The sequence below is a fragment of the Ovis aries genome, chromosome 8, assembly GCF_016772045.2.
Source record: "Ovis aries strain OAR_USU_Benz2616 breed Rambouillet chromosome 8, ARS-UI_Ramb_v3.0, whole genome shotgun sequence".
Classification (NCBI taxonomy): Eukaryota; Metazoa; Chordata; class Mammalia; order Artiodactyla; family Bovidae; genus Ovis; species Ovis aries.
Genome location: NC_056061.1, coordinates 10,565,146 through 10,585,809, shown reverse-complemented (window position 1 = coordinate 10,585,809; position 20,664 = coordinate 10,565,146). Strand labels below are relative to the sequence as shown.

Genomic DNA, 20,664 nt, shown 5'->3' with positions numbered 1-20,664 from the left:
GCTAGCCGGCTGTACCGCAGCCAGAGCTGCCAGAAACAAAAGGATAGAGGTTGAACCAATGTAAATAAGAGAGATGATCATCATATTCTTAGAAAATGAGATAAATGGTTCTTAATATGCTTCAAGATCCTTGCAGATTCACTGTAGAAAAATAAAAATACAGAAATGTGAAAAATTTGTTTCCTTCCCAGCTCTGTGCCCCAGGCGAGTTGGTTTCCCTTTCTGGAGGCAACTACTGAGTCCGTTGACCAGGGTTTCCATTATGTTTTAGAAATATTGTACACAGCATGACTGTAAATGTTGTATGAAATTAATTTTATACATTAAAATACATTGATGTGGGGCATGAATCCCTTGGCGTGATGAAGACGAGATGGTGTTATAAAGAGAAAGGGTGTAGTTGGGAATATGTGTGTGAATCAGATGGAGACATGAAAAAACAGACTGCGAGTCATGGTCCCAGGCTGATGACCGCTCTGTCAGCTGTCTGGTGCCCTGAAACTGGTTCTGACGCTTTGTTTTCTCTTTCTTCGCTGAGCTAGCTTGAATACAGGGATTCCCCAGAGTGGGAGTCACAGATGCTGTAGGGCAAGTGCTCCTGACTGCCTTAAGCGTTTTCATGAAAGGGCATAACTCATCAGGATGGAAAAAAAGCATCCTAGGTTTAAGGTTTAAAACCTTACCTGGTCAATGAGGACTGGCCTCTGTTATCATTCTTCTCACAGCTGCTGTTTCCTTCCCTCTGCTTTCTCCAAGAAGCCACGCTTTTCCGCCTCAGGGTTTGTGCCTGCGTTTCTGGCAGTGCCACCCCCATAGTTTCTCCTGGTCACCTCCTCCTCTTCTACCTGCCCCTTAGGTTTCATTTGAACCTCACTGCTCAGTGCGCGCTTCCTTTTTAACCCTCTCAGTGAAGTTGGCTCTTAAGTTTTCCCTTTTCTTTCCCTTTTCTTTCTAAACTTCATGAAGCTTTGAACTGCATTACATATGTTAATATGAACAGTCACTTTTCCATTGGTTTAGTGCCTGCAATCACTGTAAGCATCCACTCAACATAAATTTGTTGAAAAATATTTGGTGAGTGTGATGATTAATTTTCTTTCAACTTGCCTGTGCCACTAGGCTTAGTCAAATATTATTATGGGTGTGTCTGGGAGGGTGTCTCTGGATGAGATTAACGTTTGAACTGGTAGACTGAGTAAACAAGACTTCCCTCCCCAAGTAGGGATCTCCTCTTCTTAGACTGCCGGTAAGCTGGGCTTCCCTGGTGGCTCAGATGGTAAAGCGTCTGCTTGCAATGCTGGAGACCCAGGTTTGATCTCTGGGGTCAGGAAGAGCCCCTGGAGAAGGAAATGGCAATCCACTCCAGTACTCTTGCCTGGGAAATCCCATGGACAGAGGAGCCTGGTAGGCTACAGTCCATGGGGCTGCAAAGGGTTGGACACGACTGAGTGACTACTCTACAGGCTGGGACATCAGGCTTTTTTTCCCCTACTTTTGGACTTGAGCTGAATCCTTGGCTCTTCCTGGGTCTTACAACCAGTGGCCTTTGCCCTAGAACTATACTGTCAGCACTCTTGGTTTCTCCAGCGTTTGGACTTGGACTCAACCTATACTGTTGGCTCTCTGAGCCTCCAGCCACCAACTTCAGACCAGGGGACTTGTCAGCTTCCATACTTGCATGAGCCAGTTCCTTATGGTAAATTGTTTCATATGCATGATGTATACACATATACCCTACTGGCTCAGTTTCTTTAGAGAACCTGGATCAATACATTGGGCTTGATAATCTTCCATAAAGTAACTCTAAGAGGAGACAAAATATTTCTGAAAATCTCCACTGTGGATCTGAAGTAAGAAAGCCATCTTGTGGTGTTTCTGGGAATATCATATGAAGTATATATATCCTTAGGATGAGGATGAGGATGGCAATTAGAGCTATGTAATTAGACTGCACCGCTTCAACGGAATCTAGAGAAGCCAGAGACTGAGCCCAGAGCACACCAACATTTAGAGTTCAGAAAGGGAGAAGCCAGCAGGGGGAGTCTGAGAAGGAACAGGCAGTGAGGAAGAAGAAAACCAGTAGGTGCTGTAGGCATTGGAGAAAGTGAAAGGTGAAAGTGAAGTCGCTCAGTCGTGTCCAACTCTGTGACCCCATGGACTATAGCCCACCAGGCTCCTCCCTCCATGGGATTCTCCAGGCAAGAGTACTGGAGTGGGTTGCCATTTTCTTTTCCAGGGGATCTTCCTGACCCAGGGATCAAACCCCGGTCTCCTGCATTGCTGGCAGATGCTGTACCCTCTGAGCCACCAGGGAAGCCCTTAGGAACGGAGGCATAATTCTTTGCAACAGTTCTTAACATACTTTTTGCCAAAGTGCCCTTTGGAATTTTGGTGAAGTCTGTGTGACTCCTTAAATCAAAGTCTTATATAAATAATACTGTTACATAAGAAACCAATTATAATAAAATGTAGCTATCAGAACATGGAAAAACAAATGTGGGATATTGTAAGATATATTCCTCTTTTATTAAAGACTTAAATAGCAAGACAATATATTTAAATATAGACAATTTAAAGTAAAATTTAGGGACTTTCCTTGTGGTCCAGTGGTTAAGAATCTGCCTTGCAATCCAGGGGATGTTGATTTGATTCCTGGTCAGGAGACTAGGATCCCATATGCTGAGGAACAACAAGCTGGCCCGCTGCAATCACTGAGCCTGCGCGCTGCAACTAGAGCGTCCACGTGCTGCCAAATAGGAGCCTGAATGCTGCAGCTACTATCTGATGCAGCCACATAAATGTTGTTAAAACATGTTTTGAAAGGATTGTTGAAGGTCATCAACATGCCGAGACTACATGTCTGTTCATGTTCTAAAACACCCATATTTTGGTCCTAAAACTGTTGTAATTTCATAACAATGATAAATGGTATTTCAAGATATATTCCACAGATTTAATGTGATATGAAAATATCTGTTATTTCTATTTATGACAGAGTCACAGGAGCTACTAATATTTCCTTTGTTTTCTTCCTTCTTTTATAATGGAAGGAGATACTTAGTTTCATAGAATTAGTGAGGAAAGATGTCCGTGCCTAAAGACTCCTGACTTACACCTCCTCATTTCTTGGGGGTCCGTGATTATTAGGTATATGGACTTTAGGCTCACAACCTTTGGTAGGGAACTAAACTGGATCTTGACAAAAAGTACAGACTGCTGCTGCTGCTGCTAAGTCACTTCAGTTGTGTCTGACTCTAGACAGGGTGTCTAAAAAACGGACTGTTAAATTCAGGAGCTTTCTGACAGTACCAAGACCATGAAGAATAAAAATCAATATTTACTTAGCTCTTGTGTATTCCTTGGAAAGAAAGTTATGACCAACCTAGACAGCATATTAAAAAGCAGAGACATTACTTTGCCAACAAAGGTCCATCTAGTCAAGGCTATGGTTTTTCTGGTGGTCATGTATAGATGTGAGACTTGGACTATAAAGAAAGCTGAGCGCTGAAGAATTGATGCTTTTGAACTGTGGTGCTGGAGAAGACTCTTGAGAGTCCCTTGGACTGCAAGGAAATCCAACCAGTCCATCCTAAAGGAAATCAGTCCTGGGTGTTCATTGGAAGGACTGATGTTGAAGCTGAAACTCCAGTACTTTGGCCACCTGATGCAAAGAGCTGACTCATTTGAAAAGACCCTCATGCTGGGAGGGATCGGGGGCAGGAGGAGAAGGGGACGACAGAGGATGAGATGGTTGGATGGCATCAACGATTCGATGGACATGGGTTTGGGTGAACTCCGGGAGTTGGTGATGTGCTGTGGTGAGGCCTGATGTGCTGTGATTCATGGGGTCACAAAGAGTCGCACACGACTGAGTGACTGAACTGAACTGTGTATTCATGATTTTGTTTTAAAAGTTAGTAACACAAACATTTTTATAATACTTTATAATTTATATAAGATGTAAAAATATCTGGTCTCACTTTATCCTCTCAACAACAGAGTGAGACACACATAACATACACACAGACCGTGTGTTCCGTATGTTTGATTCCTCCTGTTCAGTAGAGGCAAAAGTTGAGTCTCCATTTAACCGCGGACACTTTTTAAGTACCTACTCAAAACCGCAGTGTTAAATAATATCGACCTGTGAATTAGGGTGTGTGCGCTCAGTTGTGTCCAGCTCTTTGCGACCCCATGGACTGTCCCCCACCAGGCTCCTCTGTCCATGGGATTTCCCAGGCAAGAATACTAACGTGGGTTCTTCAGGAGATTTCCCCACCCAGGGATTGAACCTGCATCTCCTGCATTGGCAGACAGATTCTTTACCACTGCGCCACCTGGGAAGCCCACTAATGCATCAGATTTGAGTCTCAGTGCAAATAGATTTATGTTGCCATGAATTCATATTTGCTGGTGAATTATGCATATAAGTTTAAAGTGTATCAATCAATGGAACCTGTAATATACCCAGAACATACTAGACAGCTGCCTACAACAAAGACTTATCTAGTCTGAAATGTCACTAGTGCTGAGGTTGAGAAGCCCTTGTTTAGATGAAAGTACTTAAAATCCCCACAAGCTCTGGCACTTAAGGATGGTAGGTGGAAATGTCGTTTTGTCCAACCAAGTTGATCTTGAATGCCTGGTCAAAGTCAATTTAAAAAGCTGTCACAAGTGGATTAATTTAATTCAATAATGTATGTGTGGAAAGTGCAGTTGTTACTTGAGAGATTTCAAACCATCGGCTCTCTGTATTACTGTATGTATTAAATGTTTGTTTAGTTTGAATGGGGTGCATTGGTTGTTCAAAATAGAACTACATAGAACTGAGCTATGTGAAACTGACAAGTTGTTTCAGATCCATGTATTTATTATCCGTTTATCTAAAATCGATTGAGGCACTGCTCCATCCTGACTTTGTGCTGTCGTACAAATATGAGTAGCATAGTGCCTGTCTTTCAGAAGCACCTAGATCTCTGGGTAAAATGGCTGTTAAACAGAAATAATGAAGAATAGGAAGTTCATGATAGAAGTTCATGATGATGTGAGAGAACACTGGAGGACATCTCTCTAACCCAGAGAGGAGGAGGAAAGCTTTCTTGAAGGGGATTCACCATTGAGCTATAGGCAAGGGACATTTTGCATGCCTGTGTAATTTAACTGGTAGCTAAATGTGTTGAATTGCTGTCTAATTTTCATACTCTGTAGATTCCTTCTTTTAAAAATTGGAGTATAGTTGCTTTACAGTGTTGTGTTCATTTCTGCTGTACAGCTAAGTGAATCAGCTATATGTATACATATATTCCCTCTTGTGGATTTCCTTCCCATTTACCCTATAGGTCACCACTCTATAGATTGTTCTGCTTCCTCAAAGAGTTAAGAAATCAAATTAAGTCACCATAGACAGTTATTTTGTAATCCTGATCTTTTGGTTCACTATCTGAGCAATCACTTTTCATATTTTCATAGGCATACTTAGAGGGTTTGTCTGACACACACACGCACACACACACACACATTTTTTGTTGTTGTTCAGTCACTAAGTCATACCTGACTCTTTGTGAACCCATGAGCTGCAGCACGCCAGGCTTCCCTGTCTTTCACTGTCCCCCTGAGTTTGCTAAAACTCATGTCCACTGAGTCAGTGATGCCATCCAACCATCTCATCCTGTCGCCCCCTTCTCCTCCTGCCTTCAATCTTTCCCAGCTTCAGGGTCTTTTCCAGTGAGTCGGCTCTTGGCATCAGGTGGTCAAAGTATTGGAGCTTCAGCAGCAGTCCTTTCAATGAAGTGCAAATGTCCATGTGATCACTAGAGACTCTTCTGGTGATAGGTATTACGCATTTGGTTTGGATTATCCATATACATTTTGAACAAGGATCTTAGGCTTAGTTTTATCCTTTGTGTATGTTGGTAGTTTCAATAGTTTACTAAGAATTACCAGTCTGCTTACATAACAGAAATTTTTTGCCACTGTGAAAAATGTGAAATTTACCTGAAAACTTCTTTGAGAACAACAGCACTCCATCCTGATGAAAGGATTTTGAAACTTTATTAATGTTAGTGTTGACATTGATGGTTAACAACTTCTCAGCCTTTATAAGGAATATATAAAGTTCTGACTTTTAAGTAATAAAACTAATTAAGCCTCTCGTCTATGTTTTTAAAATCCATTTGCTATCTTAATAGAGGTGTTCTTTCCTTTTTTAAATAAAGCAAACATCACTTAAACTACAGTATGGTTTATTTGCTTATATCCTGTAATGCCTAGATGAAATAAGTTTGGGGGGTTATATGATTATGATATTTTCTTATAAGTTTTAGAGTATCTAGGGTCAAGTATATTTTAGGTATATTTTTTATAATCATTACTTATATAAGTTTGAAAGTGAAAGTGTTAGTCGCTCAGTCGTAGCTGACTCTTTGTGACCCCCATGGACTATAGCCTATCAGGTTCCACTGTCCATGGGATTCTCCAGGCAAGAATATTGGAGTGGGTTGCCATTCCCTTCTGTGAGGGATCTTCCCGACTCAGGGATTCAACCCTGGTCTCCTGCATTGCAAGCAGATTCTTACCTTCTGAGCCACCAGGGAAGTCTGAATTACTCTATACTCAGTTCAGTTCACTCGCTCAGTTGTGTCTGACTCTTTGCAACCCCATGGACTGCAGCACGCCAGCCCTCCCTGTCCATCACCAACTCCTAGAGTTTACTCAGACACATGTCCATTGAGTCAGTGATGCCATCCAAACATCTCGTCATCTGTCGTCCCCTTATCCTCCAGCCTTCAGTCTTTCCCAGCATCAGGGTCTTTTCCAGTGAGTTGATTCTTCCCATCAGATGGCCAAAATATTGGAGTTTCAGCTTCAACATCAGTCCTTCCAGTGAATATTCAGAACTGATTTCCTTTAGGATTGACTGGTTGGATCTCCTTGCAGTCCAAGGGACTCTCAAGAGTCTTCTCCAACACCACAGTTCAAAAGCATCAATTCTTCGATGCTCAGCTTTCTTTATAGTCCAACGCTCACATCCATACATACTGCTGGAAAAACCATAGCTTTGATCTTTGTTGGCAAAGTAATGTCTCTGCTTTTTAATATGCTGTCTAGGTTGATCATAACTTTTCTTCCAAGGAGCAAGTGTGTTTTAATTTCATGGCTGCAGTCACCATCTGCAGTGATTTTGGAGCCCCCCAAAATAAAGTCTGTCACTTTTTCCCCATCTATTTGCCATGAAGTGATGGGACCAGATGCCATGGTCTTAGTTTTCTGAATATTGAGTTTTAAGCCAACTTTTTCACTCTCCTCTTTGACTTTCCTCAATTCAGTTCAGTCTCTCAGTCGTGTCCGACTCTTTGCGACCCCATGAATCACAGTACGCCAGGCCTCCCTGTCCACCACCAACTCCCAGAGTTCACCCAAACTCATGTCCATTGAGTCGGTGATGCCATCCAACCATCTCATCCTCTGTCTCATCCCCTTCTCCTCCTGCCCGCAATCTTTCCAAGCATCAGGGTCTTTTCCAATGAGTTAACTCTTTGCATGAGGTGGCCAAAATATTGGAGTTTCAGCTTTATCATCATTTCCTTCCAAAGAACACCCAGGACTGATCTCCTTTAGGATGGACTGGTTGGATCTCCTTTCAGTCCAAGGGACTCTCAAGAGTCTTCTCCAGCACCACAGTTCAAAATCATCAAAAGCATCAATTCTTCAGCTTTCTGCACAGTCCAACTCTCACATCCATACATGACCACTGGAAAAACCATAGCCTTGACTAGATGGACCTTTGTTGGCAAAGTAATGTGTCTGCTTTTCAATATGCTATCTAGGTTGGTCATAACTTTTCTTCCAAGGAGTAAGCGTCTTTTAATTTCATGGCTGCAGTCACCATCTGCAGTGATTTTGGAGCCCCCCCAAAATAAAGTCTGACACTGTTTCCACTTTTTCTCCATCTGTTTCCCATGAAGTGATGGGTCAGATGCCATGATCTTCGATTTCTGAATGTTGAGCTTTAAGACAACTTTTTCACTCTCCTCTTTCACTTTCATCAAGAGGCTTTTGAGTTCCTCTTCACTTTCTGCCATAAGGGTGGTGTCATCTGCACATCTGAGGTTATTGATATTTCTCCCGGCAATCTTGATTCCAGCTTGTGCTTCTTCCAGCGCAGTGTTTCTCATGATGTACTCTTCATCCAGCCATAATACGATTATGGCTGCAAACATTAAAGTCAGTGAATTCTGTTGTCATAATGAATTCCCACATGTGTATAGATTGTCTTCAAGAAACTTCTGATTTAGATAGTGTTTGCCTTTTTGCCATCTAGCTTCATTATTTTTAGTCATTATCTAGAAAAAAGGCAAACTACTGAAGTTCACTGGAAACAAAGATTGTTATCATGGAATGTAGATCTTATTTGTTCTGTTCTTGTGGTAATAGTTTCTAATACATTACTCAGGACAAAGTTTCTTTCTCAGTTATGTTTGCTCTGTGCAAACATGGTTTCCAATATGTCTTCTGTTATGCCAGGAATTTTGTTTTCATTTCTGCTTGGTAGTCTCAGTTTTCTCAAGAAGATATACATAAATTAATTATTAGTGTCCAGAAGAATAGTTGTGCTATTTGCTGCCCTCAGAAGTGAAACCACATACCATTCTGATGTCTAGGGATTTAGTCGAAAAGGTTTTCTAAGTAAGGCAAGTAATAGAAAAGAAGAAAACCAGGCTTGCACCTTGAGTGTATGAGAATGCTTTTAGGGAATTAGAATTATAAATGGTCTGGAAACCTAATATATGTATAGCTCAGCTTTTGAACTACATGAAAAAGACTCAATAGAAGTCATTTGAAAGTTAGAACCTGCATCTATACCTTGGACACACTATCCTTTCTTGGCCCTGCAGGAGAACCCTAAGGTAAAAATTCTTTGAAGCAGATATGTTATTTCATCTTTTTAATAAGAATATATTACAGGTAACATGTGACTGTCAGGTTTTAGACATAACTGATCAATAGTCACGTATGGATGTGAGAGTTGGACTGTGAAGAAAGCTGAGCGCCGAAAAATTGATGCTTTTGAACTGTGGTGTTGGAGAAGACTCTTGAGAGTCCCTTGGACTGCAAGGAGATCCAACCAGTCCATTCTAAAGGAGATCAGCCCTGGGTGTTCATTGCAAGGAATGATGCTAAAGCTGTATTTTGGCCACCTCATGTGAAGAATTGACTCATTGGAAAAGACTCTGATGCTGGGAGGGATTGGGGGCGGGAGGAGAAGGGGACGACAGAGGACGAGATGTCTGGATGGCATCACTGACTCAATGGATGTGAGTTTGAGTGAACTCCGGGAGTTGGTGATGGACAGGGAGGCGTGGGGTCGCAAAGAGTCGGACACGACTGAGTGACTGAACTGGACTCAACTGATCTGTGTATAAATTTCTCCAAAATATATCTCTATTAATATGTCTCTGTTATAGTTAGAAACAGTGAAATAGAGAGCAGGGATTATTACATTGTTCAGTATTCCACTTACTGTTTTTCTGAATACTTTTTGGGAAGCTCCTGGTCGGTAGGAATCACACCGATGTGTCGTTCTTAAAACTGCCATATATATTTAAAATTTTGCAGGAGTTTTAAGATTTAAGTTTACATATTCATTGTTTTTCTGTTTAAATTTATTTGGCTATGCTGAGTGTTAGTTGTGGCATGTGGAATCTTCATTGCATCATACAGCATCTTTCATTGCAGAGCACGAACTCTCTAGTTGTGGCGTGGGCCCAGCAGTTGCCATATGTGGGCTTAGTTGCCCCACAGCATGTGGAATCTTAGTTCTTTGACCAGGGATTGAACTCGCGTCCCTGCATTGGAAGGCAGATTCTTAACCACTGGACCATCAGGGAAGTACCAATATTCATTGATTTAAAAAAAAAAAATTCATAAAGAGTAGTGGTAGCTCAGCTGGTAAAGAATCGCCCTGCAATGCAGGAGACTCGATTCCTGGGTGGGAAAGATTGCCCTCAAAATGGGATAGGCTATCCACTCCAGTATTCATGGGCTTCCCTGGTGGGTCAGACGGTAAAGAATCCATCTGCCATGCGGAAGACCTGAGTTTGATCCCTGGGTTGGGAAGACCCCCTGGTTGAAGGGCACGGCAACCCACTCCAGTATTCTTGCCTGGAGAATCCCCATGGACAGAGGAGCCTGGTGGGCTACAGTGCATGGGGTCGCCAAGAGTCCGACATGGCCAAGAGACTAAGCATGGTGCACAGCAATACGGTGTGAGCCCAGTCACAGGACTTGAACTCAGCCCAGTGTTCCAGACTCCTAAGTCCTAGCGTTTGTTTTTGTTTTCTTAAGAGTTGAACTGGCACTTTAGTGTATCTTGGAAAATTTGGCTAACAAGTGTAAGGAAATTTGTAGTTATTAAACGTCAAAGAATATCAGGAGATACCCAGATGGCATTTTTGTTTACATGACATGGTATGCCAAACTTGTTAGACTGAGGAATTGTTTTAGACTAGACATTGGAAAATTCATGTAAAAAGACTAGCTAATTTCACCAATACATAAGTTAGTGCCTTGTAAAGCAAAAGAACAAGCCTATGTCAGTACTTCTAATAATGAGCCTTATTCTCAGAATATTAGTATTTTGATTATTATTTTTGAAGGCAGATTTTCAAGGGCATAACATTCAGAAGTTTGCTGCTTCTTCAGATACATTCATATGTTTTTGAGACTTTAACTTCAGCCCAGCATTTTTTTCCCCCATTTTTACCTTAAAAGTTTTATTTCAAACTAAAGAAAAGTCTGTTGAGGCTTCTTTTACAAATACATTACTGTATATAATTTTGCTTCAACTCTAGGAGTTATTTCCTGACGTTTTGCTTTGTATCTTTATTAAAAGTTCTATCTTTAGCAGGTGAACCATGCCTTCCATTCTGTAAATTCCTTTTTCACAAAAACATCCCTTTCTGGTTACTTTAAATTTAAAATATGATTTTACCAGGCTTAATAGGCTAATCAGTGTCCTGAGCAGCAGTTCTAATGCTTTAAAATTTTTAATTTAAGTCTGTAAAATTTTTAAAAATTTCTGTTTTGTTTATGTAGCGCATTGTGCATGCTTGCTCAGTCACTTCACTCGTGTCCGACTCTTTGCAACCCTGTGGACTGTGGCCCGCCAGGCTCCTTTGTCCATGGGATTCTCCAAGCAGGAATACTGGAGTGGGTTGCCATGCTCTCCTCCAGGGGATCTTCCTGACCCAGGGGTTGATGTAGCTCGTTATTGAGGTCTAATTAGGTCGGCTAGTATTCTGAGCACTAGGGATAAAGTAGTGGGAAAAAAGAGATAAAATTCCCTGACCTCATGGAGTTTGCATTTTTGTGAAAACACAAAGCACAAATAGAAAATGGCATGGAAAGTTTCCAGCAACGCCATGGGGTCCCTTGGTGCGTACTGGGATCCAGGCAGAGGACAGAGAAGCTGGCTGGGCTGCTGTGCTCCAGGCAGCCAGGAGCAGGCGCACTAGACTGGATAGCAGGGGTGTCCTCTCAGCGGGGACCATCCTGCTACTGTCCACATGCATTAGACTCTAAAGGGCCCACCGCCAGCCATGTAACACTAGGGGCTTTTGCACAGAAGGGAATGGCTGCTAGTGGAGCAAAACATCTTGGAAATGGGCACCAGCTGTGTGGATAGCATGTGGAGCAAAGCCAGGCGTGGTCATGGTAGGGCTAGACCCAGAGTGGGCACAGTCTAATCGAACAAGCCTCTTGGGCTTCAGTATCTGGAGCAAGAGACCTTCTCAGGGAGACTCCTCATCCCAGTCCTTCCAGGTTCATGACTACTGGGGTTTCTCTGCTTTACTTGCCTCATATTACATCCCGGCCTGTCTCTTAGGTCCAGTCTGCGGTTTTGTATCCATTCATCAGTTCTATTTGGTGTGCTTGTTTTTGAGCCTCATAGTTTGTAATACTCTCGTTTTATACAGTCAGTGTTCATGTAAACTGACAATGTAGGTAAGGCTCCAATGGGCTTACTGGGTGAGACTGGAAAGGTTTTAGAGAGGAGGTGGCATTCAAGGTATGGCTTGGAAAGAGAGAAGCAGGGAAGACTTTCTTGTCCATGGTATCCTGGAAGGGTAAAGGAGTGTGGTGTGTCCAGGCAGTAGGGAGAAATTTTGTATAACTGCTAAGTCACTTCAGTTGTGTCCGACTCTGTGTGACCCCATAGACGGCAGCCCACCAGGCTCTCCCGTTCCTGGGATTCTCCAGGCAAGAACACTGCAGTGGGTTGCCATTTCCTTCTCCAATGCATAAAAATGAAAGTGAAGTTGTTCAGTCGTGCCCGACTCTCAGCGACCCCATGGACTGCAGCCCACCAGGCTCCTCTGTCAATGGGATTTTCCAGGCAAGAGTACTGGAGTAGGGTGCCATTGCTAGAAGTGTATAAAAGAAGCAGGAGACAGTTTGGGAGAGGAGTGTTGGAGAGGCTGCCTTGAAATCATAGAAACAGTGTTTCCAATCTATTTTGTATGTATTGGTTTGGCCAAAAAGTTGGTTCAGCTTTTTGTATGCAATGTGACGGAAAAACCCAAATGTTTTTTGCCGGCCCAATAGAAACACAGCAGGTCATAGGCAACCTCCTCATGTTCCTCATTTTAAAATCTCTTATAATAACTGCTATTCATTTTTCTATTTAATGATTCCAATACTGACAATCATATCTTCTTTCACTTAAGTGTCTTCAGATACTCCGCTACTACCCATCACCTGATTTTATCCTAACGTCTAAGCGACACGAATCTGAAAATGCTATCCTAATATTGAAAGGGGAGGAAACTGAGGTGTGGAGAGACCCCATGATTTTCTCACAGTCACATGGCTATGCTTGAGTGGATGCCAGATCTGATTTTCAATTCCATATACTTACTGATTTCACTGGTGTGTAGATATGCGTTTTGTCCTTTTCCCCCTTGAATTACTGCATTTTCCTTTTCTCTATAGGACTTGGCTTTTACCCTGGAAGAGAGGCAGCAACTGAACATTCATGGCCTGTTGCCACCCTCCTTCATCAGTCAGGATGTCCAGGTCCTTCGAATACTTAAGAATTTCGAGCGTCTAAACTCTGATTTTGACAGGTAACATGTTCCCGAAGGTGATTTTTCATATTTCTCTGAGGCAGCTGTCTAGTTTATGTCTTATTAGATGAGCAAGTTTAAATAGTTAGTGCTTTACAAAGAGTAGTCAGCTTTGAGAAAGATTTGCCTGTAAATACAATGATGTTTGTAAAAAATTTACCCTGTGTAGGAACATCTGAAGAAGATAAAATTTTCTTTTCTAAACTATATCTGCAGAGAAATGACTTTTTCCTCCGGTGACAGAGTTGTTGCTATCAAGGTCAGTTACGGGGAGATGCCATTCCAGACTAGGTGAGAGTGGCTTTGAGTCAGACCTCAAGTACATTGTAGGTGAAAGTGCACTGATTAGGCTTCCAAGAGGGCTCCAACACTGTTGGGAGTTTAGGTCACTTACTTTGTTTGCAGTCCAGTTTCCGTGTTTATACGAGGGTAAATGTAACATTGCTCCCTACCTTTGGAATTAGCCAGCTGGAGCTGAATTCCAGCTGCACCTCACTAGCCTTGGATCCCTGAGTAAACCCTTATACCCACTGCCATGACCGCTGCTCGTGTCTCACTGTCTTCTTTGGACTCTTTTTGTATTAAAATGTTGCAGGCGTGCAGGCTGAGTGGTTTCAGCTGTGTCCGACTCTGCAACACCGTGGACTGTAGATCACCAGGCTCCTCTGTCCGCAGGATTCTCCGGGCAAGAATAGTGGCATGGGTTGCCATTTCTCCTCCAGGGGATCTTCCTGACCCAGGGCTAGAACCTGCATCTCCTGTGGCTCCTGCATTGCACGTGGATTCTTTACCACTTGAGCTACTAGGGAAGCCCCTTAAGGTGTTAAACCCGCCTAAACCTCAGTTTTTTCATCTCTGGGTTGAAGAGAATAATAGTTATTTGAAAATGTTATTGTGAAGGTTAGAAGAGAGAGCTAACCCAGTATCTAGTAAGTCTTCATAATAGGGTTCTCCAGAGGTATAGAACCAACAGGATGTGTGTGTGTGTGTAATTATGTACATAAAGGGGGGGTTATTGATTGATTGATTGATTTTAATTGTAAAGAATGAGCTCAAGTGATTATGGAGGCTTGGTCAGTCCTAAATCTGCAGGTAGACTGGCCAGCTGGAGCCCCAGGGAAGAATCTGATTCAAGTTCAAAGGCTTGAACTATTTTTTTGCTGAGGAGTTAGAGGGAAGACCAGTCTTTGTTCCATTAAGGTTTTTAAATGATTGGATGAGGCTCACCAACATTATGGCGTGTACTCTGCTTTATTCAAAGTACACCAATTTAGATGTGAGTCTTACCCAAAAACTACCTTCACAGAAAAGTCCAAAATAGTGGACCAAATATCTGGATACTGTGTCCCAGCCACATTGACACATAAAATTAACCTCTCCTTTTCAACTTGGAAGCCATGCCTGTCTCCTCAAACTAAACTTAATCTCTGCGTAAAGGCAATAAAAAGGTCCTACTTGAGCCTAACATGATAGAACGAGCCCAGGAAAAACTGAAAGCATGCTAACACTTAACCTAAAAGAGGATGTGAAGCCCTAGGGTAATGTTTACTTTTCTCCTTGATATCTTTTAACTTTAATACTATGATGTAAACTTGACAATACATTTGACCCTTGAATCACATAGATTTGAATTATATGGGTCCACCTATATGTGGATTTTTCTCAATAAATGCATATTACAGTGCTTACACAATCCATAGTTGATTGAATCCTTGAATGGGAACTGCACATGTAAAGGGCCACCTGTAAGGTATACCTGGAATTTTGATTGTGTTAGGGTTGGCACCCTTAACCGCCACATTGTTCAAAGTGTTCAGTTCAGTTCAGTCACTCAGTTGTGTCTGCCTCTTTGCACCCCTATGAACCGCAGCACGCCAGGCCTCCCTGTCCATTATCAACTCCCGGAGTTCACCCAAACCCATGTCCATTGTGTCGGGGATGCCATCCAACCATCTCATCCTCTGTTGTCCCCTTCTCTTCCTGCCCTCAATCTTTCCCCTCATCAGGGTACTTTCAAATGAGCCAGCTCTCTGCATCAGGTGGCCAAAGTATTGGAGTTTCAGCTTCAACATCAGTCCTTCCAATGAACACCCAGGACTGATCTCCTTTAGGATGGACTGGTTGGATCTCCTCGTAGTCCAAGGGACTCGCAAGAGTCTTCTCCAGCACCATAGTTCAAAAGCATCAATTTTTCGGTGCTCAGCTTTCTTTATAGTCCAACTCTCACATCTGTACATGACTACTGGAAAAACCATAGCCTTGACTAGATGGACCTTCGTTGGCAAATATTCAAATACTATGATATACAGTCAGTACATCTTATGTAACATGGGAAAGGGATAAAAGAGGGAAAATTGTATTTGTTTATGTATCTTTGCATATGTATTATACATATTTATGCACAGATACATATGCAAAGATACACACATACACACATATACACACAAACATTCATAACTCGGTAAGGAAGAAATACTCATAATAATTGCCCTCATCATTTCTATAGCTGGTCATGTTATCATAGCTGATATTTATAACTGTCTTCTTCCCCTACCCATTTCACATTTCCCTTGCTTTCAGCAAGTACTTCAGCCAGTCTTGAGTCTTCCCCTGGTAGAGGAGGCCAAATTTTTAATTCTGAAGGGTCTGGGCCATTAGTAGTCCTATTGGAATTGGGTGTTTTAGTTTTCCATTGACTTTAATTGCGGGGACCCCCTAAGGGATCTCTTGTATTCCAGACATCCTTTTCCTTACCTGCATTATGGAGTGGTAGTCCAGTTTCCCCTTGGAGTCAGGATCGGTCACCCCCACCAGCATGGTAACTCCCTTCTTTGCCTGTTAATTCAGAGGCCTGTGGTACCCAGAGTGGCCAGTGGCAATCTTAACTTCCAGTTCACTGGAATCATTGTCTCCCAGTACGACATTCTTCCCTTTGGAATGAACACTTTGGGGCCAGCAGAGCATAAGATCTCAGGGACAGGAAGCAGGAATTGATAGTGGATCATCTGGGGGCTTCCTAGGTGGCTCAGTAGTAAAGAATCTGCCTTGCCAAGCTGGCGATGTAGGTTTGATCCCTGGGTCAGGAAGATCTCCTGGAGGAGGGAATGACAGCCCCCTCCGGTCCATAGGTTGCAAAGAGTCAGACACGACTGAAGTGACTAAGCATGCCCGCATACTTGGGAATGACAGTGATGGTGCCACTTCTGTTTCTACCCTTCTTGATTCTGGGACCTGTGAAAGCTGGCTGTGAGAGAAATAGAACCATATATTGGGCACTGATTCAGAGCAGGTATAGCCTCCCGGAGAACCTTGCCCAGCTTTGCAGTCTGTTGCCCCCTACCTTGGAGAAGGCAATGGCACCCCACTCCAGTACTCTTGCCTGAAGAATCCATGGATGGAGGAGCCTGGTAGGCTGTAGTCCATGATGTAGCTAAGAGTCAGACACGACTGATCGACCTCACTTTCACTTTTTACTTTCATGCATTGAAGGAGGAAATGGCAACCCACTCCAGTGTTCTTGCCTGGAGAATCCCAGGGACGGGGGAGCCTGGTGGACTGCTGTCTATGGGGTTGCAGAGTCGGACATGACTGACGCGACTTAGCAGCATCAGCAGCAGCAGCCCCCTAGCTGATACTGTAACTGAATCTTCAGAAGGCCATTCCTGCATTCTGTCAAGCCAGCTGCTTTAGGATGTTGGGGAACATGTAAGAACAGTGGGTTCGATTAGCAGGGCCCATTGCCTCACTTCATTTGCCCTAACGTGAGTTCCTTGGTCAGAAGCCATGCTGGGTGGAGTACCATGATGTTGAATGAGGCATCTTGTAAGTCCCTGGAGGGTAGTATTGACAGGAACATTGTGTGCAGGGAAGGCAAGTCTTCATACCAAGTGAGGGTCTAGTCCAATAAGAACCAATGCCATTCCTTCCATGATAGAACCTGTCCAGTGTAATCAACTTGCCACCAGGGAGTTTGCTGATGACCACATGGGATGGTGGCATATCAGGGGCTCAGTGTCAGTCTCTGCTGCTGGCAGTTTGGGCCCTCAGCAGTGTCTGGGGCCAGGTTGGCCTCGGTGGATGGAAGTTCATGTTGCTGAGCTCATGGGAACCCTTCATCACTGCCATGACCACTTCTTTTATGAACCTGTAGGTGGTAATGGGCTTCCCAGGTGGCACAGTGGTAAAGAATCGGTCTGCCAAGCAGAAGACGTGGATTTGGTCCCTGGGGTGAGGAAGATCTCCTGGAGGAGGAAATGGCAACCCAGTCCAGTATTCTTGGCCTGGAGAATTCTACTGACGGAGGAGTTGGTTGGGCTGTAATCCATGTGGTCGCAGTCAGACATGACTGAAGAGCACCCTTCCACACACACACAGACACACAGACACACACACACACACACACACACACGTGGTAATGGGTCAGCTGAGGAAAGGCTGACTGGGTTATTCAACCATGTGTATTTGCTTCTTAAGCTTCACTGTCCCTTCCATGCATTTCTAAAGTCCTTCCTTGATTCTCTTCCATTTTTACTTTACATTCTTTTCCTGGGCCATTGTATCACTTGCCTCCTCAGAGCTAGTGACTTTCGTATTTTTATCGTAGAATGTCCCTCAAATACTCACTGAGCATCAACTTAGTGTCAGGTGCTCTTTTCAATACTGGGATTAGAGACAGTGATCTCTGCCCTCATGAAGCTTAGGTAGATTATTTTTGAAAAGTAGTAAGTGGTAAAATAATGAATAAATTATTTAATATGCTAGAAAGTGGCAAATTCTCATGAAAAAAAGAGAAGCTGGAGTGTGGTAAGAGGACTGAGAATGCGAGGGGGCGGGTAGGGTCACTTTGCGCTGTTTGGTTCCATGGTCAGGATGTACTTCAGTGTGAAGGTGGGTTATGAGTGAGTAATGAAAGGCTGTGAGACAGTTAGCCATGAGGAAACTGAGGAGCAGTGTTCTTTTAGCTGGCACATTCAGGGACCAACAGGGAGACGTGTGTCTGGAGCAGGGTGAGTGAGCGGGAGAACGGTAGGTCAGGAGAGGAAGTTAGTGAGGTCATGGAGGGCAGATTGTTAAAGATGGATTATGGAGGCCATAGTTGTAAGACTTTTGCTGTTTCTCTGAGTGAAAGAGGGGCTCATTCAAGGTTTTGAACAGAAAGTCAGCATGATCTGAGCTATATTTCTAGAAGACTTTGCAATGTTGAGAATAGAATATGAGAGTATTTAGGAGACTTAGGCAAAAGATGATGGTGATTTAGATCCTGGATGGTAGCAATGAAGGTGTGTAGATTTGGATAGATCTTGAAGCAAAATCACTGCTGATGGTGACTGCAGCCATGAAATTAAAAGATGCTTACTCCTTGGAAGAAAAGTTATGACCAAACTAGACAACATATTAAGCAGAGACAGTACTTTGCCAACAAAAGTCCGTCTAGTCAAGGCTATGGTTTTTCCAGTAGTCATGTATGGTTGTGAGAGTTGGACTATAAAGAAAGCTGAGTGCCAAAGAATTGATGCTTTTGAACTGTGGTGTTGGACTCTTGAGAGTCCCTTGGACTGCAAGGAAATCCAACCAGTCCATCCTGAAGGAAATCAGTCCTGAATATTCATTAGAAGAACTGATGTTGAAGCTGAAACTCCAATACTTTGGCCACCTGATGCGAAGAGCTGACTCATTTGAAAAGACTCTGATGCTGGGAGATTGAAGGCGAGAGGAGAAGGGGACGACAGAGGATGAGATGGTTGGATGGCATCACCGACTCAATGGGCATGAGTTTGAGTAAAATCCGGGAGTTGGTGATGGACAGGGAAGCCTGGCGTGCTGCAGTCCATGGGGTCGCAAAGAGTCTGACACGACTGAGTGACTGAACTGAACTGAAGCAAAGCCAGGTGGTGCTAGTGGTGAAGAATATGTCTGCCCATGCAGGAGACATGAAAGATGCAGCAGGTTCGATCTGTGGGTTAGGAAGATCCCCAGGAGGAGGGCATGGCAACCCACTCCAGTATTCTTGCCTGGAGAATCCCAGGGACAGAGGATCCTGGAGGGCCACAGTCCCTGGGGTCACAGAGAGCTGGACATGACTGAAGCAACTTAGCACTGAAGCAAAGCCAGCATAACCTCTTAATGTAATAGAGATGAATGTTAGAGAGCCTCTAGAACCCAGGAGAAGACAGCAAAGAAAGAAAAAAGGGAATGATCAGTGAAAAGGGAAAATCGAGAGAATCTGGTGACCTGGAATTCAGGAAAAGAGAGTGTATGGAGCTGCAGGGAAAACCACTTGTGTGAAGTGTCCTAAGAAGTGTTGACTTAGCGGTGATGATTTCCACATGGCTGGATCAGTGTTAGCATCATCTTTTAAAAGTCATCATTTTCTTCCTAGTTGTTAGTGTTGGTAGTTGAAATAACATCTTTTTGCCAAGCATTAGAATCCTTGTGTCTCTGACTCCAAATTCTATGCATTTTCAACTATTCCAGAGAATGAGAATCAATCCAAAATGGCTGGTAGGACTATTAAGGACAGTTTTGCAAGATTTTTCCAAGTTGTACCAAACAGTTAGGGTTTTATTGTATAAACCACTGAAGATTACAAGTAATATGATAAGGCTGATATTTTAAAAGATAATTCTGGTTCAGAAATGCCTCTAGAAAGAAAAAGACTTCTTGATCTAAATAATTACAAAAGTCCCTTAAACTTTCTTACCTTAGTAATTTTTAGGGTCATTGTTAACATTCTGTAGTTATTTTCTGCTTGTCATTTTTTCTTGGCTCTTCAGTACTGCAAATTAAACAATGAAGTCTTTTTAGTTAGTTAAGTTACTGTTTAAACTTTATCTATACTGGTATTTTTCATTTGTCTTTCATTTTAAAATAGGGATAAAGTCATTTAAATATTAAATAAAACTGTGCTGTTTCAGCACTGATTTTATTATTTGAATGACACCCGCTCAGGTTTATTGTTCTTTATTTTTTGAGATGATTAGGAATATTTCTTTATTTTTTTAAACTGCAACCTGATCCAGTTTTCATTTTATTATTATTTTGGCTACACTGGGTCTTTGCTGTGGGGCTAGGGCTCTTGTTGCGCACGGGCTTTCTCTACTTATGGTATGCAGGCTTCTCTAGAGAAGCATGGGCTCTGAGGCACGAGGGCTCTCTAGTTGCAGCGTGCAAGCTTAGTTGGCCCATGGCGTGTGGGATCTTAGTTCCCTGACCAGGGATCAAACCCATTCCTGTGCATTTGAAGGTGAGTTCTTAACTACTAGACCACCAGAGAAGTCCCAGGAATATTTCTAAAGTCTTTTTTACCTAAAAAATACTGTATGTGTTCAGTAGCTGTGTCATGTCCAGTTCTTTGCTACCCCATGGACTGCAGCACGCCAGGCTTCCCTGTCCTTCACCATGTCCCAGAGCTTGCTCAAATTCGTATCCATTGAGTCATATCCATTGAGTCCAGTGATTCTGTCTAACCATCTCATCCTCTGCCACCCCCTTCTCCTTTTGCCTTCAGTTTTTCCCAGCATCAGGGTCTTTTCCAATGAGT

The 20,664-nt window shown here is 42.9% G+C and overlaps 1 protein-coding gene across 1 annotated transcript in view; it reads left to right on the top strand.

The window, feature by feature from the left end:
• Positions 1 to 20,664, top strand: part of ME1 (malic enzyme 1) — a 209,120-nt gene that overhangs the window by 15,596 nt on the left and 172,860 nt on the right. Inside the window, 1 exon segment of the mRNA NM_001135220.1 lies at positions 12,991 to 13,124. Coding sequence (NP_001128692.1) covers positions 12,991 to 13,124 — 134 coding nt within the window.